Raw genomic sequence first — 20,987 nt, forward strand, 5'->3', positions numbered from 1 at the left:
CCTGTTGGCTCGTAACAATCCAGCACATTGTTTGAATAGTGGTACGAAGCTATAAGTAGGTAGCTACACTTCGCCTGCCACATGTGCAGATAGCTTGCCAAATCGAGTATTTTTTGGTATACTTTGAAAGTTTCTGCTTCATTACCTCTTCCGGAACATCAAACTTGTGCTGGGTAATGAAGAACAGTAGCCCCAAAAGCAGCCGGAAGTTCGCCTTGGCGTAAGTCCCATCATCCATGATGAGACAATAAGGCTCCGTCAGTATCTCGGTGTACAGTTTCCGGGTTCGTGACTTTCCCACCGTATTCGCCGTTCGTCACGATTTAGAGCTTCCTGCGCTTTGTACGTATGCAGTTCCGCTCGGTCCTTGGCTCTTTGAACGAAAGACTTAGACAGATTCTACACTTTAGCCACGTCCTTGCCGAAGCATTGGAATTCCGCGTAAACACCTTCACAACACGCTTGTGATTTTGATCACTAATAGAACATCCATTCTGTCCGCATTACTACTTCCGTTCGATGCTCAGAGATCTGAAGTAACGTTTAATCACACGACTCACCGTTGGCTGCTTGATTTCGAGTTGTTTCCCGGTGTTCCGATGAGAGTGTGAACCATTTTTCAACTGCTTGTGCAAAAAAAAATTCGTAAAACTAACAGCGATAAAAATACAGTGTAAACAATACACTCTAAGCTACTCATACCCAAATTTTCAAGACAAAATATCCAATGGTAATTTTTTTACAGCGTTTTTCCCGTGATGCAGTTTGATGTGTAACTTTTTTCATAAAATTTTTTGAAGAATTCAATATGTTTTATAATGTGTTGCCTGGTATTTTAAGTGGATGCTTCGCTGCATAGGTTGTAAAATGCTAAGGCTAAGGATTTTTTTATGATGAAAGAGAGGAAATATACAGGGGGTAGACAAAATGATGGAGACTCGTAAAATTTCGCCAATTTTTAAATGCCTAGGACTTCACGAAAAATGGATCAATTTTTAAGAAACAGGTTTCATTTTACTGCAAAACTATCCAAGTTTTCTAGTATAACTTAAGAACTTGACGTAACCAACGGTCTTTGGAAATGTTTCGGATTTTGGGAGTGTGTGTTGCAATGCGTGGAACTTTTTCTGAGATTTTGTTTATTTCAAATTTATATTTTGTCAATAAATTAGAATTCATTACGAATTCATTTGTACTACTTAAAAGTTGAAAATTCGGCAAGTAACCGTCGAGATATGAATTAAATAAGTATGCGTGTTGTTTTGACATTGTTTTTACCTGTTGCGTTCAATTTCTTTTGGCCTCGCAGCAACCTCGCAGGACTCAAAGAAATTTCGTGGGTGTATAGGCCTTACTAAACCAAACAACTTTACGATCTTTTTTATGAAAATTTATCACACCTAACATTTGAAAAGGTTTGAACTCTTCCTCATAAATTAATATATTTAAATAATGACGAGAGATAGAGCAAGGTTGTCAACGGATAACTTTCGGAAATTTTCGATCAATCAAAAATATTAAAAGAATTTAATTTAAGATCCTACACTAAAAAAATATAACTTCAAAATAAAAAGTAATTTTATAAACATCGGTTATCTCAGATTCTTTTCTAATGAAGTTTTTTAGGTTGACAATTTTGTCGCGTTCTTAACAGACCGCAGTGAGCACATAAAAGTTCTGATACTATGGTACTTTGTACCCAACAGCAAAAAAAAAAAAAACGTGAAAAAAACCCATACTTAAATAATTCATATCTCGATGTTTTCTTGATGGATTTTCGATCTTTTGGTACCAATGAACTCTGAATGAATCCTAGTTTATTGGCAACACTTAAATCTAAAAGTTATGGCTATTTAAAAATTGACAAAATTTTGCCTGTCTCAATCATTTTGTCTACCCCCTGTACATAAACATACACGAAATTTTTTTTTGTCACTATCCTTAAAAAAATATACAAAAATCGTTTACTTTCCGCGCCTACTTCGTTATCAAACAATTACAACATGTTCTATACATCATGATGTTGTGAGATCATTGATAGCGAGGAAACTGCAAATTTTTCTATACTGTATCATGTCTACATGAAACCAGTTCAAGTCAGTTCAAGTTCATATCAAGCCCGAAAGTTCAAGTTCATATCAAGCCCGAAACCTAAACCCATATTACACAGTCCGTAAGCCCAAATAAAAATCTAAATTCAGATCCTGCTTCAGATCCAGACCCATTTAAAATTTGAATCTAAGCTTCACTCAAAGTAAAGTTCCGAATGTAAATCCGCAGTTCAAAGTAAAGTTCCAAGTATAAATCCGCCGATTATGTAGACATAACAGTTTGTGGCACGATATCAAATCGTTCACAAGCTGCGCTCTGTTTGGAGCTCAGATTCAGTTTTCGGAAGAAGTTGTGAGAAGTTAAATAGTTACTTCGGACAAAAAAAAAACAATTTGGGTGATCCATCTAGACTAGGTTTTTACGAAGGGTACAATTGCCCTATGGGTTTGTAGTAAAGCTACGAGCAAACAAGGGGACTACGAAAAATTATGCATTGGATTGGATTTATTCGGCAATAGTTTGTACGAATCACATATACTGTAGCCTGTATCGTAGCCTGAATTTAGGCGGCCTTACCAGGATTTTTCAGGATACTTAAAGCTCAAGCTAAACTCAGATGTTACAGCAGCTAGGATGACAACGAAAGCAAACTATGATGTTTTCTTCAAAGTGGTTTAATCAAGCCGATATGTTTGTGTTTTACACCGAGGAATATAAAATATGTAAAAATACTGGAGCAGCGATGTTTGGCTCTGGAATCACTGAATGCGTAAAAATCTGTTTAGCAAAGAAATACAGATTTGCTAAAATCTGCATATTTTCTGATAATCAAGCTCTTAATATCTTTTACATGTAAATCGAAGCTACACACCAAAATTTCTCTTTATGGTTCAGCAAAGTACATTGCTGAAAGTGTATCAGCAAACCACTTGTTTACTGAATCACAGCATTTTTTTCAAAAGTTTACCGTAATTCAGTTATACAATTTACTGAATTTCGTTCCGTAATTTTATTTTTGCTGTAAGCCAGTATTTCATTGATAAATTTACTGAAAACCAGTAAACGATTAAGTGATTTGCGAAAATACAGCAAAGCTATTTGAGCCGTTGAGAGCAAAAGTGGTACATGTGCCATTAGGTAAATTTTTCAGGAGACGCGATAAACGAAAACACTCAAATAGTAAATTATTTTCAACAATTTTTTCCAACATAACTGCACTAAATCATTGCTGGAAAGGTTTCAAAAGACGGAACATGAAAACATAACGAGTTTTGGTTGAGAAACTTACACAAACTTCAATGGAAAAACATGTACCACTTTTGTTCTTTGGGAAAAATAATGACAACCAGAAAACGTTGAGAGTAAAAGTGGTACATGCCCAGTGTGAGCATGAATAATGCATTATAGCTCTCTAATCTGAAGACATAGAACATTCATGTCTTCAGCAGAGTTGTCCAAGTGATTGAGTACTATTGAATGATGATCTGTTTGTTAAGGAATTCTGTCTCTTCGTGGCGCTAGTGTTTATGTATTTGGTAACAGCATACGATTTGATACTGAAATAAATGAAACACTAGTGCCACGTAGTGAGAAATTTCCAAAGCAGACAGATCTTCATCTGAAAGTACTCAATCACTTGACCAACTTTGCTGAAGACATGATTGTTTTATATCCTAAGATCCTCGACAGACTGGACATGTACCACTTTTGCTCTCAACGAAATGGTGATTATGTTATTTACCAAAAATTGTTTTGGCTATAACTTTGGTTGAAGTTGTCAGATCTCGGTTTTTCTTGGACATTTTAGTACATTACTGCGTTCTGCATCAATTTATGCAAAAAACCCAAAAAGTGCAAAAATGGCACATGTACCACTTTTGCTCACAACGGCTCATTTGCTGAACAGAAAACAGTAAATGAATGTTTGCTGGAATCCAGCGAAAGAATTGATATGTCAAAAAATTTTACGTCAAGCTGTCTTTAGTAAAACGCGCCAAATCGCTGTGCAGCTAGTACGCGATCATCGCTAAGATCCTGATAGCGGATATGGGACCATAGCTAAGTCACTGTTGGTCTAGATGAACCTAAAAGTTGAAATGATAATCATACATCTCTAGTTCAACAGTAATTTGGCTATGATCCGATGGGCGGATGGAAGCTGGAGCCTGAGGGAAACATGGTTCTCTTGAACTAACTGGTTAACCAGCAAATTGATTTATGCTTTGCTGAATGTACAGCAAATTGTCATAGCTGGCAACCAGCAAATTGTATTTTGTTTTACTGAACCATGCAGCAAACGATTTGTCACTTTTATGCAATTGAGCATTACTGAATAATCAGCAGATTTTATATTACTGAACAGATTGATGGAATCACAGCACACCAAAAATCAGCAAAATTTTGCTGGTTTCCAGCAATGAAAACTTGGTGAGTAGTGTGGGAATGCATTCTTCTATTAGGACGATTGGTTAGTACAAAATAACTCTTCATTCTGGTATTGAAGGAAATAAAAAAAACCAGCAGTTCAGCAAGAGAAGGTTCGAATCATAATTTATTGATCCGGAACTATTTTGTGGAGTTCAGGAGTATGCTCTGAGGACTGAACTAAAAACTTGTGAAATTTCTATGGTAGAGTCAAACTAGAATGCCAAACAAGCCAAAAGATTTATTACACTGAGTGCAATAAAAGCCCAATTTGACAGGATATCCGACTAACACCAAATCAAATATGGGTCGCACAAGAATACTCCTAATTAATAGATGTAGTTGTGTTTTGGCTCACCAAATAGAGGAAAAAATTTAACAAGCAGCTAAAAGTTTTAAAAAAATTTTCAGGACATCTCTAAAGATAAAAATTACTTTAAGTTTTCTTCCCTAATCCTTTTCTATTGGGGTAGCATTTTGACGAATTTTCAAATATTTTGTTTTATATATAAGTTATTCATGTCGTTGCTATGCATCTTGTTTCTCCGTCAAAGTTATATTTAAAAATTATAGTCTGAACCAATCTTGCGTACATAGGAATTTAACCGAGATGGATGCAGGTGCTGTGCAGTCCAAATTCAGTTCGAATAGTAATTATTTTCATCCATTAATTATTTATAAATATATCCTCCATTGTTGATATGATAGTTACTGCAAAGAGTTACATTTTACATCAATAAGGATTTTTCACAAAAACTAGCGTACAAAAAAAAAAAAGATTTATTTGAAAAATTTTATTCACATTGTTGAGCAAATCATCTTAAAAAATAAAAATTCTATCGAAATAATCCTAAAAACTAAGCTAAAGGTTTCCTTAGGGATAACATTGAAAATATGAACTGAGAAATATTACATTGAATTCCCGAATTGCCTCATTATTTTTTGAAAAAAGGGGTTACATAAAAATACTACATTTTTCATGTAAGTGATTATAAATATACAAAAATCGTTATTAGTTCATATCCTTGCAAAAACTTTCCCTGTAGATCATATTAAACTCTTGATAGAAATATAACCTCATTATTATTTTTGTATATCATTATTATATTTTATCTTATGCTCCGTATTCCTTTCCTTTTTGCAGTGGGTATGACCCAACAGCAAAACCTGACCCATCAGCTCAAGTCGGGAAACGGTGTGTCAAACAGTAGTGGAATCAATGCGGCGACGACGGCTATGAAGCAGCAGCATAAACCACATCAGCAGCGCCAGCAGAAACATACTGTCCACTGGTTTCGGAAAGGACTCCGTTTGCACGATAATCCGGCCCTACGGGAGGGCCTGAAAGATGCCACTACCTTTCGGTGTGTTTTCGTTATCGATCCCTGGTTTGCCGGTAGCTCCAACGTCGGTATTAACAAGTGGAGGTAAGTTTTTGCAATGTTTCCAGCTAGTGTTGCGTAATAGTAGAAACTTTCTACTTGCTAAGCCGCGCTAATGTTAGTCAATAAAATAACTGCACTATCCGGCTAATTATTTTCTACAAGTGGATTACGTATACCTACGAAATCCGCATTACGCTGTTGTATCTATCTGATTGAATGCATCTGTATCGTGGCATTCTGGCGTTTAAATTGCTAAGTTGCTTAATGTACGACCCTCCCACGTTGCAGCAACTGCGTTTGCCTCCAGGTGGAAGCTCCTATTTCCATACAATTTTTTATTCCTATAGCATCACTCACTTCCTAACACTGTGGTTCCGATGAGTGAAAACATTTGTACATTAGTACCTACCCACACACTGTTAGCAGCACGATGTAGCAGAAGTTTGTCTACTGCATGCGCTCATTGAATTGCGCTCACGTGGCGGCCAATGTGCGCCGCCGATGAACGACACTGGCGCGGCAGCGAGATACGTTTTTCCTTTCCCCATTCCACTGCGGGAATTCCATGCTGTGTATCCCGGACCTACGACTACCTACGAATATTGTTTACCGTGCATGTGAATGCATTCTGTTGAGTATATAATGTACGTCAGTGAAGAGACACTTAATTAGACTTGAGCTTAGTAGATTTTTTATGTTACTTTGATACATAGATGTGCCCAGGATTTTCGGTTTAGGGGAGTTATCCAACAGAATTCTGAACCTCTTGTACCGATTAAAAAAAGTTATATTTTTTTTATTTGTTCCGATTTGTAATATTTATTCTAAACAGTATTGTCAACTTGGGTGATTTTTTATTGGTTTGGTAGATTTATCAAAGATAAATCAGTTTCTGATTGAAATTGGTTGACTATACAAAACGCAAATATGTCAAATCAAAGAATGTGCCAGTGAACAGTTGGTTGCGAAATTTGTGTCGAAAAAACAGAAAAGGTCAAATTCCGAAACGAAATGCAGCACCGAGACTTTGCTCTGCATTAATTTATTTTTTCAATTTTTTACTGTCAGCACCCATTGAATTTCTATGTTTTGTACCCAGTATAACTGGATTGGGTTTGATTCTTCTAATCCAATATGGTTATCTAATCTAATGATGTTTTAATCCTAAAACTCTCATCAACATAATTTTTTACCATCCTATCCAAGAACCAGGCTATGCGTCACTAACAACAAAATATCTCTTCAGATTCCTGCTCCAATGTTTGGAAGATCTGGATCGCAATCTGCGGAAGCTAAACTCCCGACTGTTTGTGATCCGTGGTCAGCCGGCCGATGCGCTTCCAAAGCTGTTCAAAGAATGGGGAACCACGTGCCTGACATTCGAGGAGGATCCGGAACCGTTCGGCAAGGTGCGAGATCACAACATCTCGGAAATGTGCAAGGAGCTTGGCATCGAAGTCATCTCAGCCGTCTCTCATACATTGTACAAATTGGAACGGTGAGTTTCACGTTTTTTCTTATGAATTTCATCCTAACGATTTTTTCCGGTCGTTTTAGAATAATCGAGAAAAACGGAGGCCGAGCCCCTCTTACCTATCACCAGTTTCAGGCAATATTTGCCTCAATGGATCCACCACCCCAGCCAGAGCAGGCCATTACGGTGGATACGATCGGAAATGGTTCGACGCCACAGTGCGATGACCATGACGATAAGTATGGAGTTCCAACGCTGGAAGAGTTGGGTTTCGAGACCGAAGGACTTAAGCCATCGATATGGGTTGGAGGTGAAACGGAAGCTCTCGCCCGACTGGAACGGCATCTGGAGCGTAAAGCTTGGGTGGCCTCATTTGGGCGGCCAAAAATGACACCCCAATCACTGCTGGCTAGTCAGACAGGGCTATCACCATACCTTCGGTTCGGCTGCCTAAGCACAAGGCTATTCTACTATCAGCTTACAGATCTGTATAAAAAGATAAAGAAAGCATGTCCGCCGCTTTCACTGCACGGTCAGCTGCTGTGGCGGGAGTTTTTCTACTGTGCCGCAACAAAGAATCCTAATTTCGACAAGATGGCAGGAAATCCGATTTGTGTGCAAATTCCGTGGGACCGCAATGCAGAAGCACTAGCGAAATGGGCCAGTGGGCAAACGGGTTTCCCCTGGATCGATGCTATTATGACACAGCTGCGTGAGGAGGGTTGGATCCATCACCTGGCACGGCACGCGGTTGCCTGCTTTCTGACACGTGGCGATTTGTGGATTTCCTGGGAAGAGGGAATGAAAGTGTTCGAGGAGTTGCTGCTCGATGCTGACTGGTCGGTGAACGCCGGCATGTGGATGTGGTTGTCCTGTTCGTCGTTCTTTCAGCAATTTTTCCACTGCTACTGTCCGGTGAAGTTCGGCCGGAAGGCGGATCCGAACGGCGACTACATACGGCGGTATCTGCCGGTTTTGAAGGTAAGCGATTTTGCTTGAGATTCTGGTTAATTATTGAAGTTTTTACATAAGCGCTCTTTTTACGTAGAAAACCTATAAATTATAGGTTATGATCTGTCATAATAATTTCAATTCATAACAGAGTAAACTGCAATAAAAAAATTGAGCAAAAAATTTTTGAATGTAAATAGATTTCACCAAGGATGTATAAATTAACTCTATACTAAATTTGTATCACCAATCTCCAATGTTGACGAAAACTTGAAACTTTCAAAAGTTTTTGTGCCGACTTCTAGGAAATATTTTTAATATTATATTTTTGCTCATTTTTTTACGATTCTATAAACATGGGGTGTGCATGGGCGTGCCAGGTCTTTTTTTTCTATAAATTTGCAGGAATTTGGCAATTTACTCTTCCGATGTTATGCCGGTCACGATTATTTGGTGAACGTCGAAGATAACATGAAATAAAAAAATCGTTTCAAAAATGTTTATCACTATCAACAACAGCATCGCATGTTTTCTTTGATTGCACACAGATAGAAATCGCAATCATAGACCAGCAGCGCTCTGCTCCATCTGTTCTATACGGTACTGTTGCCTTTACCAGCATGTTTTCTTTCAAGACGTCAGTTTTTATTACGTTCTAACAACAGGTTACCAAATTGTTTATGAAAGAGGGCTGCTTCAAACTTTTTGAAAAACGTTTACCTTCGAGACATCATATTAGTCTATGTTCATGGAAGCAAACATTAATTGACCTGTTGGGCCCCTATCAATTTTTTGATATTGATTGATTTTTGATTGTCTGATATAGAGAATATTATAGTATTTGGTTGGCAGAGCCGGATTTACTATTGTGGGTATATATGTATATTTCGAACCACCTGAAATGGCAAGATAAAAAAAACCACGCATCGCTACGGGGAGGAAAAGAGAAGCATTTCTTTCTGACACTAGCTTATGCAGTGAAAATTTATATAATATTCTGCCTGAGCAAGAAGCCGGCGAAATTGAAATGTTCGAAAGTAAAACTATTCAAAGTGAAATTTCTTTAAAAAAGGAGAAAGTTCCACCTATTGTGGTAACTATTGCTTCTGAATTTACAATTTTTAAAAGAGAACTTTCTACGTTTCTCTCCGACGTCAAAGTTACTTATCAAATTGGCCGAACAGGCGAATGCCGCTTACTGGCCCAAACATTGAAAGATTGGAATTGTCTTATCCAGTATTTAAATGAAAAGATGTATATTTTTTTTACATATGACACTAGAGGCGCCAAGCCGTTCAAGGTCGTATTGAAAGGTCTCACCAACGATCAAACCGTTGATGAGATCAAACTTACTTTAACAGAATTACTTGGCATAGCCACTACCCAAGTAATTCTAATGAAACAAAAATCACGAGGCGAAAACAGTCAGAGAGCTGGAATTTCCCTTGTTAATTAGTTAATTCATTTTAACCGCACTGAAGTTCACAATTTGAAAGTTTTTGACAAAGCACATGCTATTTATAATGTGCGAGTGAAACGGGAATTGTATCGAAAGTTTGGTGGAGGTGAAAAGCATATCACCCAATGCCGTATTTGCCAACGTTATAGCCATGGTTGAAAATTCTGTAACATAGACCAAAAAAGCCTTATTTGTGGAGACTCTTCTCACAAAAAGGACACATGTCCTGTGAAGGAGAGTAAAAATTTTCGCTGTGCGAATTGTAACGGCAACCATATGTCGAATTTTTATCAATGCCCAGTCCGTTTAGCAATTGTTAAGGCAGGCAAGGTAAACAAAATTCAATTTCCCAATCAAAACAAACTTCAAAGCAAAATTCTCCAAGCGTACCAGTACCGCCCACTTCTTCTACCCCTTTGCATACTCGTTTAACATATGCACAGGTTGCAGGTAGTGCTGGGACTTTTTACCGGATATATTCGTGATCCGGTAATCCGAAGGTCGGATCACGGATGCGTAAACAAATACTATTCGGATGTCCGGATATACGGATACGGATATTCGAATAGTCGGATATCCGGATATACTATCCGGATTTTTTTGAAAAATGGCTTTTTGCACAATCCCCCATCCCCTCGTCATTAATTATTTACATAAATCTCATTAAACTATGTTCGGATACAATATCCGTATATCCGGATATCCGACTATCCGAAAATCCGGATATCCTGTCGGATATTATCCGAATATCCGGTTGATCCGGATTTTGGATATTTGTCGGATATCCGGATGGTCCCAGCACTAGTTGCAGGTAGTTCGAACATTCTACCACCTAATGTTGGTAGTTCGAAAATGACCATTAATATGGCAGGTAAACAAAACACGGTAGATAAAAGTGATCCCCGTGGCTCTGTGGTTAGCGATGTCGGTCGGTTAGCTCTCCCACACGGTTGTGATATCGGGTTCGATTCCCGATCAGGTCAAGGAACTTTTCGAGCTGGAAATTTTCTCGACTCAGAAATGGGGCACGGTGTATCGTTGTACTTATCCTACAACATGCAAAATGTGCCGAAAACAATATCGATAACGAATTCTCTAAACAAATCTAGTTGATCGAGACCGCATTAGCCCCCAGGCTAGCGTGCGATATTGTTAAAAGTACACCTATTACCCCAGCTAATATTGTTATATTTATTTCCAAATATTGGCCTTTTTTGAAACGTAGTGACGTCTGTTTGCAGCCGAAAATCGGCTTTCGTGCAAATGTTTCTAGACAAGTGTTTGATCCGTTTTTGGAACGATTTCTTGACATATTTCTTGCATAATTTGATAACGGAGAGTCCAATCCAGCGTTTTGGATAAAGAATATGTTTGGAAAAGTTGCTAAAGGTCAACTAAAATCCAGCTATTTATTTAAAAAAAGTTTCGTATGTATGTTCCAGCATAACTCTCAAATCACTGTACCGATTTCAACCAAACTTGGCGTACATGTTCTTTGTACAGAGGAAGCGGTCATGTGGAAGAAGAATGAGCAACCCCCAAAGGAGGAGGGGGTCTTAATTGGTTAGAAAATCAAGTTTTTTCATGCATTATGGGAACTTTTTGAATGAATAAGATAGTTTTTAGACCTTTGGTCATGTCTGGAGACCGGAAATTGATTTCCAGAGACCGGAACATGATGTCAAAAAGAGAAAGGGGCAGCTATCAAAGAGGGAGGGGGTCTTAATTTATAAGAAAGTCAGATCTTTTAGTGCCCTATATGCATGCCCGGTGCAAATTTTTAAATCGTACATGGCGGATTACATTTTCTGGAAAGGTTACTAGAATAAAGAAGAAGGCTTGGACGTTATATTGAAACGTTGTTTTGAAATCAATTCCGCGATTTCTGCTTTCTGTCAAGCTGTGTAAAACTGAGTAAAATAGTTAAATAATGTCAATATTACTAGAAGGAGAACTATGTTCAGAAAATGACAACGGGCGTCCAACGCTATTTTTAAATTCAAGAAGAAAAATATTCAAATATTCCCTGATATTAGGTTCATAGGTCAGAGCTGACTCCCCAAAACCGAAAAGTGAAAGCTGTCTTTTTGCAATGGAAGTTTTTCAAAACTTGAGGAAAATGTGGAGATAGTCCCCGTATCTCCAAATTGTTAATTAATTCACGATTGTTTGATTGATATTGTTTACACAAAAAAGTGGAAGAGAAGACAGCAAGCAATAATTTCAACTATCAGAGATGAGCTTAGGCTATTGATTCTGTAATTTCAGTGTAATTTGAGTTTATTGTAAGTTAATCGATACCGTCGAAGATGCTGATAAGGTAACCCATTTTTCCACGGAATTTTTGAACTCACTCGACCCAGCTGGAATGCCTCCGCATCGATTGTCAATCAACGAAAAAGTTTATAGCAAGTTTATAACTAAAATAGAAATATTATTTGAAATGATTGGTTGGAAAAAATATATGGAAATATAGAGAATTATAGAAGAAGCAAAAATTTCCACACGAGCAAGGCCGGGTACATTCAGCTAGTAGTTCTAATAAAATAAGATGTTTTATATTAAATAAAATAAGATGATTTTTTTTCAAAATTTTACCTATATGTGATGAATAGTTCTAAAATAAATAAGATACCTAGTTTATGTTATGTTTATGTTCCAAATTTTACAGCAATTGAAGCTCCGTCATTATAAAAATGTGTGAAAAATTGCGAATAAATTTAAAAATTTAAAAATAACATAAAACTATACTAAAACTATTCATCACATATAGGTAAACTTTTTAGATATATTTTTATATTTCAAATGCTCTATTTTTCGCCTTTCCAAAACAGCCAAAATATAAAAAATCGGTTGAAAAATATTCGTTTTAAACATAAAAATGTGAGCTAATGTAAAAAACAGGCTTTTGAACATTACTTATAATCTTCGGGGTTTTTGCAAAACTTCAAGTAAACGGGCAAGTAACATTTGACTAAAGCTACAACCCACAACCCACCACACAAGTCACATAAAAAGTTCTTGCATTTTTTCATCATTTGTAGCACCGTGAAATAATTGTGCGACAGAAACCAAAAATTCGGGTTTTCTTAAAAAAATATATAACTTAGTCAAATATCAACCAATTTTCACAAAACTACTTGCATTTGATTCGGAATTGAATATACTTTTGAAATTATAGTATATCTGTGGTGTGTTTCTCGCAAAAGTAGACGGTAAATTTAAAATTAAATTGGAAATTTTCGTGAAAAAGTCTAAAGAAAAAGATTTAAACTCAAATAACTCAGCATGTTTCATTGATATTAGTAAAAACCTGTATATATTTTGAAAGCTCTATTTGTCTCTTTCTTAAACTGCTAAAATATTGAAAATCGGTTTATAAATGACTGAGTTAAAAAAAAATTATATGCGCTGAGGTTCAAAAAACCATATTTTGACCATAACTTTAGATTTCGGGGGTGTTTGGAAAATTTCTAGTATGAGCGAATGTTACACTCAACAAGCCCTACAACCTACACTAGGTCACTTCAGAAGTTCTTGATTTTTTTTTCATTTGTAAAATCTTCAACTTCTAATTCCTTTGAAAAATGTCCGCAGACGCCAATATCAACGTTCTCGTGACCCTGTTTTTAAAACTATTTATAAAGATTTACAGAAAGAGATTAAACATAGATTTACTCTTCTGAGAAATCAAAATTTTGAGACTAAAGTTGAAAAATTGAAACCAAAGGGGCTGTCGAAGCTTCTTAAAAAACCTTCGAAGCCTATTCCAGTTTTTAAAGATGGTGAACGTTTTCTTGTATCCAATGAACAAAAGGCTCAAAGACTTGCTCAGCGGTTTGAGAGTGTTCATAATTCAAATTTGAATTTTGCGAGTCCGATTGAAAATGAAGTCACATGTCAATTTTATTTAATTTCTTCCCAGAATTTTTTACCTACAGAAATAATTGAAACTAACTTGAATGAGATTAAATCAATTATTAAAAATTTCAAAAATATGAAAACACCTGGTGACGATGGAATCATCAACATATTAATCAAACATCTCCCTGAGAGCACAATGGAATTTTTAGTAAACTTTTTCAATAGTTGCTTCAAAATTGCATATTTTCCCAAATTATGGAAAAATGCAAAAATAACTCCAATTTTTAAGCCGGATAAGAATTCAGCTGAGGTTTCAAGTAATCGACCAATCAGTTTGCTTCCTTCAATAAGTAAACTGTTTGAGAGAATAATTCTTAACAGAATGATATCACACATCAACGCATTCCACTACTCATCAATTGCTCAGAGTTACTAATATGATACGAGCTAACAAATCTGAAGGTTCTTCTACTGGAGCTGCTCTTTTAGACATAGAAAAAGCATTCGACAGTGTTTGGCATAACGGTTTGATTGCGAAATTGCAAACTTTTAATTTTTCAATTTTCTTAATCTAAATTTTTTTTCTGTGTGGACTCATCACTGCGACCAGACCTTAGATCTATTGTGATATTGTCCAGGTTTTGTCTGTACTCCGCACTTCATATTATTAGCAGTAACACTATTGAAGTAAGAGATACGCTTATCATTCATATCAGTGCTTGTGTGTAATTACCTTTCCGTTTCAAGCTTACTGCTCTACTATACCGAGCCTCTGTCCATCCTAACAATATCGCCTGGTTACAACTCCCTGGAGAGAACTTTCATATGTTACTCACACCAGTTTTATTATAACAGGGACTTACTTTTGTTAGGAGGAGAGTCAACAGGGTTACTGTAGAATCCAGATGGAAGGGAGGGTATGTGGTGGGAGGCTGAGATTAAACTCATTCTTAAAAGTCCTTTGACAACCAAATGGCCTGATTCTACTAAGTTTCGAACCCACGACCACCCGCTTACCAAAACGGACTCTGTAACCTTGCGGCTACGGAGCTCCCCCAATCAAATCAAAATCTTAAAAAATTATCTTACTGATCGAACTCTGCAAGTTGTCTATCAGAATTCAAAATCTGATAGATTTCCTGTCAGAGCAGGTGTGCCTTAAGGTTCAGTCTTGGGTCTAGTCCTGTACAACATATTCTCTTCAGATCTTCCTGATTTGCCTCCAGGATACACAAAGTCATTGCTCTGCGATGACAAGCATTTCCGTAAAAAGAAAAGTCTTCGTGTCATATGCAGTCGATTGCAGAAAAGTTTACATATTTTTTCTTCGTACTTGTAAAAGTGGAAAATCTCTCCCAATGCTTCTAAAACTCAAATGATAATCTTTCCCCATAAGACTAGGGCTTCTTTCCTCAAGCCAAACAATAATCACGTTGTCAAGGGACCGTTCCTAAACCACGTGGTCATATTTTGATCACTTTTTATACCCCCCGTACCCCCCCGTGGTCTTCGTGGTCTTTTGGCCACCCCCCCCCCCCCTTGCGACTTTAACCACGTGGCCTTTTAATTAAAAAATTTTTACATTCTTATAATTGAACTTTCAGTCCATTCTATATTTCTTAAATGCAAAAGCTTCATTTTTGACTTGGTGGCAACAATAAATTATAAGCCAGGAAAAAAGACCACGTGGTCATTTCGTTAAGCCCCCCACCCCCGTGCGTGGGCTTTCGTGGTCTTTTGACAACCCCCCCCCCCCCCCGTCCCCCTCTTTATGACCACGTGGTTTAGGAACGGCCCCCAAGATGAATGGGGTTATTTTAAGTTGGTCTGACAAGGTTAAGTACTTGGGACTAATTTACGATAAAAAACTTATTTTCAAAGAGCTCATTGAAAGTATACAAGCAAAGTGTACCAAATATAAGAGATGTTTATATCCTCTCATTAATAGAAATTCCAAACTTTGTTCAAAGAATAAACTTTTGATTTACAAACAAATTTTTAGACCAGCAATGCTTTACGCTGTACCAATCTGGTCAAGTTCTTGTTTAACAAGGAAGAAAACGCTACAAAGGATTCAGAATAAAATTCTGAAAATGATTTTGAAGTGTCCTCCTTGGTTTGGTACACTTGAATTACATAGACTTACTGGTGTTGAAACATTAGAAGCTATGTCAAATAAAATTATTTACAATTTTCGACAAAAATCGTTGCAATCCTCAATTGCTATGATAAGCACTTTTTATAGCCAATAAGTTAGTAATTGAGTTAGTTGTAAGTTTACTTTCCTTTTTTGACAAGTAGGTTTAAATCCCTTCGAATAATGAGTCCTAATTGCGGAAACAAACAAATCCTAACAATTAAAATTACAATTTTTCTAACAGTGTTGAGAAATCACCATTTGTGATTGGATACACATACTCATTATTTACTAATATTTATCATAAATACCTAAACTACTAACAACCCCCCCTTCCCCCCTTAAAAAAATTCTTTTATTTTGATGAAACATTACCGGTGAAGAAACCCGTTGGGTTCGGGTTGGAGTCTGGTTCGGGTTGAAAATTTTTTAAAGGTGTCTGGTACGGGTCGGGTTCGGGTTTGGTGGAAAAAAAATTCAGCAAATTGGTTAAAAAAACGACCCCCAAAAAAAACTCAAGTGCGGGTCGGGTTCGGGTTTCACAAAAATTAAATTCACGGGTTCGGGTTTGATCGGAAAATAAAGTTTCGGGTTCGGGTTTCAACCGAAAAAAAATCGGGAACGGGTTTGAAAAAGTTCTACCCTCTTCGGTTTAAAATTAACTTAGCTGTAGTAAACCAACAAATTTTTATGCTCAATATATAATTCTAATCCTTCTGATTTATATTTCAGAACTTCCCAACACGCTACATTCATGAGCCATGGAATGCACCGGAAAGCGTGCAGCGTGCGGCCAAGTGCATAATCGGTAAAGATTACCCACTGCCCATGGTTAATCACGCGATCGCCAGCCGGGCTAACATGGAACGCATCAAGCAAGTTTATCAGCAGCTGGCCAAATATCGCATCCCGAGCAGTGGCTTTGATAACGAGTGCCCCGAAAAGGGTGGATCCGCAATAGCCGGTGTAATGACCGCTGCCAAGATGCAACATATGAACGTTAGTAGCCTGAACGATAGCCCCAGTCCGACCACTATAATGACCAATGTGAACAGCTCCGGAAACTACATGTGCCGCAGCAATCCTTCAGCACAAAGTGATTCCAATGCAAAAATCATCACCTATCACCAGAGCAGACCTTCAATCAGCGGAGAACCGCACCTTCAACAGCAATCGACAACGCATACCCAGCAGCGACAACAACAGCAGCACCCACATCAGCAGCAGCAACAACAACAACAGCAACAGCATCAACACTCCGCGGGTCAGCAAACTCAGTCCGATCAATACAGTAATCTGCTGTCAACACAACGAGGTTCCGCATACGTTACGATCAAACCGGAAAACTCTAACATGGGAGTCAGTAACGACGAGCTGATGAATGCGCATTTTAACACACTGCAAGATCAGCTTAACACGAGCATGATCCCGTTAGGCACTAGCGCTAAGCTCGAATCGAACAACAGCTTCGAGTATGAGCGCAATCAGGAAAATTTATACAGCAACCAGTTCAAAGTGGAATATACGGACAATTTCGATTCCGGCTACGGTATGCGCAATGCAAATTTCTACAACCGCGATCGCGATGACAGCGCAGTAGATCATCATTTTTTACAACAGCAGCAGCAGAACCGTCAAGACCGAGAACACGATCAATCGATTCAACTGATTAAAATCTCTCCCGACCACTATCAAAAACAGCAACCAGAAGATCAGCAGATTCTGGCGCCCAAAATGCAGCAATTTGGCGATAACCACTATGATTCATCAATGCCAGACGTGGAAATGCATCGGCTTCATCATTCCAGTCACCATCACCAGCAGCAGCGCAGTACGATGGCAGACAATCACCGCCGGCAGCACGCGGAACAACAACAGCCTATGCAGCAATCGCCTCCAATCAACGAGGAAAAACTAACGACCGCTGATTGAGATAACACTGACCGGTGCCGATAAGGGAAGGACGCCCTGCTGTGGTGGAGTGGAGAATGTATAAGTGCTTTTATTATCGTTCAATCCAGGTTGGCGGTTGCGGTAGCCGCCCCACTGTTGAATGAAAAACTTGACAGTGTAATTGATTCGACGGTGAGAAATATAGCAGTTTTTAGATCATTCGTTATAAAGAATCTCGCTTTCAGTTGGGCACAAAAAAACTTCCGAACCTCCATCTGAACAATAATATTCTATTGATGATTACATAACATGAGACGTCCTTCAAGAGATAAGCATTCGGAGTGAGGTTCGCAAAGCGCAGCCGTGCGCATGGGAGGGTAAACACATAGTAACAACTACCGATATGAAAAAATGTAATATTATTATATCCTAGATTAGACACACTTCCAGATTTCATTCATAGATTTTTAGTTTATTCTGTCGTTGGAAAAATCAATTCAACATAAATTTCTAGCAGGCAAAAGCCCCGCGCACGGCCATGCCTCCACTAGAATATGATAATCGATACCAAAAAAAAAACAACTGAAACTGGGGACATAGTATTAACGAACGACGCCTCATCACTGTTTGCCTAAACAATTATCCGATCATCGTGACACAGGTTTTCCCTATTTGCAGATTGTGTAATATCTCCAAAAGAATTGAACTTCGCTTGCTTCAAATAGTACCCGAAACGTATTAGCGACAGGTAAGCAAAAAAAACTAAATTAATCCACCTAGCGGTCAGACCCAGCCTTTCTCATTCAATTTTTTATTTGTAAAAATAGATTTACATGAACGCTTCAATCCAATAAATGTATATTCACTCTTTAGGTTCTAAAATATTGATGTTGTAATCTTTACATATAAAAATGCAGTCCGGTCTGTCTGTCTGTCTGATCCATATAGGCCCGAAAACTACCGAACCGATCGACGTGAAAATTTGTATGTAGGGGTTTTTGGTGCCGATAAAGGTTAATATGATAGTTTGAGACCGCTCCCTCTTCTGGAAGGGAGGGGTCCCATACAAATGAAACATAAATTTCTGCACAACTCAAGAACAAACCAAGCAAATGAAACCGAATTTGGCATGTGGATGTTTTAAGGGGTAACTAATATGTCCATAATAGTTGGATGAAACACAAATTTGTGCACATCTCGAGAACTAATCAACCAAATGGAACAAAATTTGGCAGGTAAATGTTTTTAGTGGTAACAAATATGTACATAATGGTTTGAAACCCGACTCCCTCTTTTATAAGGGAGGGATCCCATGAAAATGAAACACAAATTTCGCACAGCTCAAGAACCAATCAAGAAAATACAACCAAATTTGGTATGTGAATGTTTTTAGAGGTAACAAATATGTCCATAATGGTTTGACGCCCCTCCCTCTTCTGGAAGTACATGTTTCTTCACAAATTTCTGCACATCTCGCGAACTAATCAACTAAATGGAACCATATTGGCAGGTGAATGTTTTTAGTGGTAACAAATATGTTCCATAATCGACCTCAGACAACATTTTGGATTGTTAGATGGCAACTTCCGGTTTCTGGAAAACAGCCGAAAATGGTCGATTTCCACCCAATATAAAAATATTCGGATCTGGGATAATACACAGGAGCTAAAATCGACCACAGATAGAATTTTAAATTCTAAGATGACGACTTCCGGTTTCTGAAAACAGCCGAAAATGACCAAATACCACCCAATATGAGTTTTTCTTTAACCAGTATACCGTTCAAAATCCAGAAATTGTCTCCAAATGCCATTATGAAATCCAAAATGGCGACTTCCGGTGTCGGAAAAACAGCTGCAAATGACCAAATACCACCCAATATGGGTATTTCCGGAACCGTAATGATGCACTGGAGCCCCAAATCGACTTCAGACTAGGGGTGTGCGAAACTGGCTTTTCTGGTGTCGAAACGAAACGAAACGAAATTAACCCTTAATTTCGATTTCGCCAAATTAGTCGAAACGAAATCAAGGTGGATTTCGAGTTCTCGAGACGAAACGAAATTGGTCTCTAAATTTCGCGAAATTTCGAAAAATAAAATAAATGTTTCTGAAACATAGCATTACAATGATTTGTAACGTTGGAGCGTACGCTAACGAAGTACCCTTCAACAGCTGATCGCAAGGTGCTTACCTGGTCGACGAAGAGTAACGTAGGTATTCAGTCTACTATATAAAAATGGAATTCCGTAACGCTTGATCTCATTGATATTATTCCCTTTGTCTCTGAGGTGTACAGTAACTACGTAAAACATGCACAATTATGACTTTTTGTGCTGAACATTTGAGGAAAAATTATTAGTATCTGATCACTAAAACTTGAGATATTATTCACAAAACTACGTGAAACATGCAAAGTTATGACTTTTTGCGCTAAATTTGCCTCTAAATCAAAATTTAAAGCGATGAAATATGATTATTTTTTTATTAAAATGTTTATCATTGATCAGAAAAGACATTTGAAGAAAAATGATCAGTATCTGATCACTAAAGCTAGAGATATTATTCACAAAACTACGTAAAACATGCAAAATTATGACTTTTTGAGCCGAATTTGCCTCTAAACCAAAGTTCAAAGCGATGACATATGATTTTTTTTTATGAAAATGTTTGTCAATGTTCATTAAAGACATTTGAAGAAAAATTATTAGTATCTGATCACTAAAACTTGAGATTTTATTTACAAAACTACGAAAACATGCAAAATTATGACTTTTTGTACCGAATTTGCCTCTAAATAAAAATTTAAAGCGATGACATGTGTTTTTTTTTTATTGAAATGTTTGTCATTGTGCAGAAAAGACATTTGAGAAAAAATTATTAGTATCTGATCACTATAACTTGAGATATTATTCACAAAACTACGTAAAACATGCAAAATTATGAGTTTTTGTGCCGAGTTTGCCTCTAATTCAAAATTTAAAGCGATGACATATGATTCTTTTTTCATTAAAATGTTTGTCATTGTTCAGAAAAGACATTTGAAGAAAAATGATTAGTATCTTCTTCTGATCACTAAAACTTGAGATATTATTCTTAAAACTACGTAAAACATGCAAAATTATGACTTTTTGTACCGAATTTGCCTCTAAATCAAAATTTTAAGCGATGACATGTGTTTTTTTAATTGAAATGTTTATCATTGTGCAGAAAAGACATTTGAGGAAAAATTATTAGTATCTGATCACTAAAACTTGAGATATTATTCACAAAACTACGTAAAATATGCAAAATTATGACTTTTTGTGCCGAATTTGCCTCTAAATCAAAATTTAAAGCGATGACATAT

General features: G+C 37.3%; 1 protein-coding gene across 1 annotated transcript in view; it reads left to right on the forward strand.

Moving 5' to 3' along the window:
- LOC129732940 (cryptochrome-1-like) overlaps window positions 1-20,987 on the forward strand; it is a 64,620-nt gene that overhangs the window by 10,063 nt on the left and 33,570 nt on the right. Inside the window, exons 3-7 of the mRNA XM_055694413.1 lie at window positions 5,621-5,903; window positions 7,108-7,359; window positions 7,419-8,316; window positions 16,479-17,831; window positions 17,885-18,387. Of these exons, the coding sequence (XP_055550388.1) occupies window positions 5,621-5,903; window positions 7,108-7,359; window positions 7,419-8,316; window positions 16,479-17,678 (2,633 nt within the window). The 3' untranslated portion in view covers window positions 17,679-17,831; window positions 17,885-18,387. The remainder of the gene's footprint in view (window positions 1-5,620; window positions 5,904-7,107; window positions 7,360-7,418; window positions 8,317-16,478; window positions 17,832-17,884; window positions 18,388-20,987) is intronic.

The sequence above is a fragment of the Wyeomyia smithii genome, chromosome 3, assembly GCF_029784165.1.
Source record: "Wyeomyia smithii strain HCP4-BCI-WySm-NY-G18 chromosome 3, ASM2978416v1, whole genome shotgun sequence".
NCBI lineage: Eukaryota > Metazoa > Arthropoda > Insecta > Diptera > Culicidae > Wyeomyia > Wyeomyia smithii.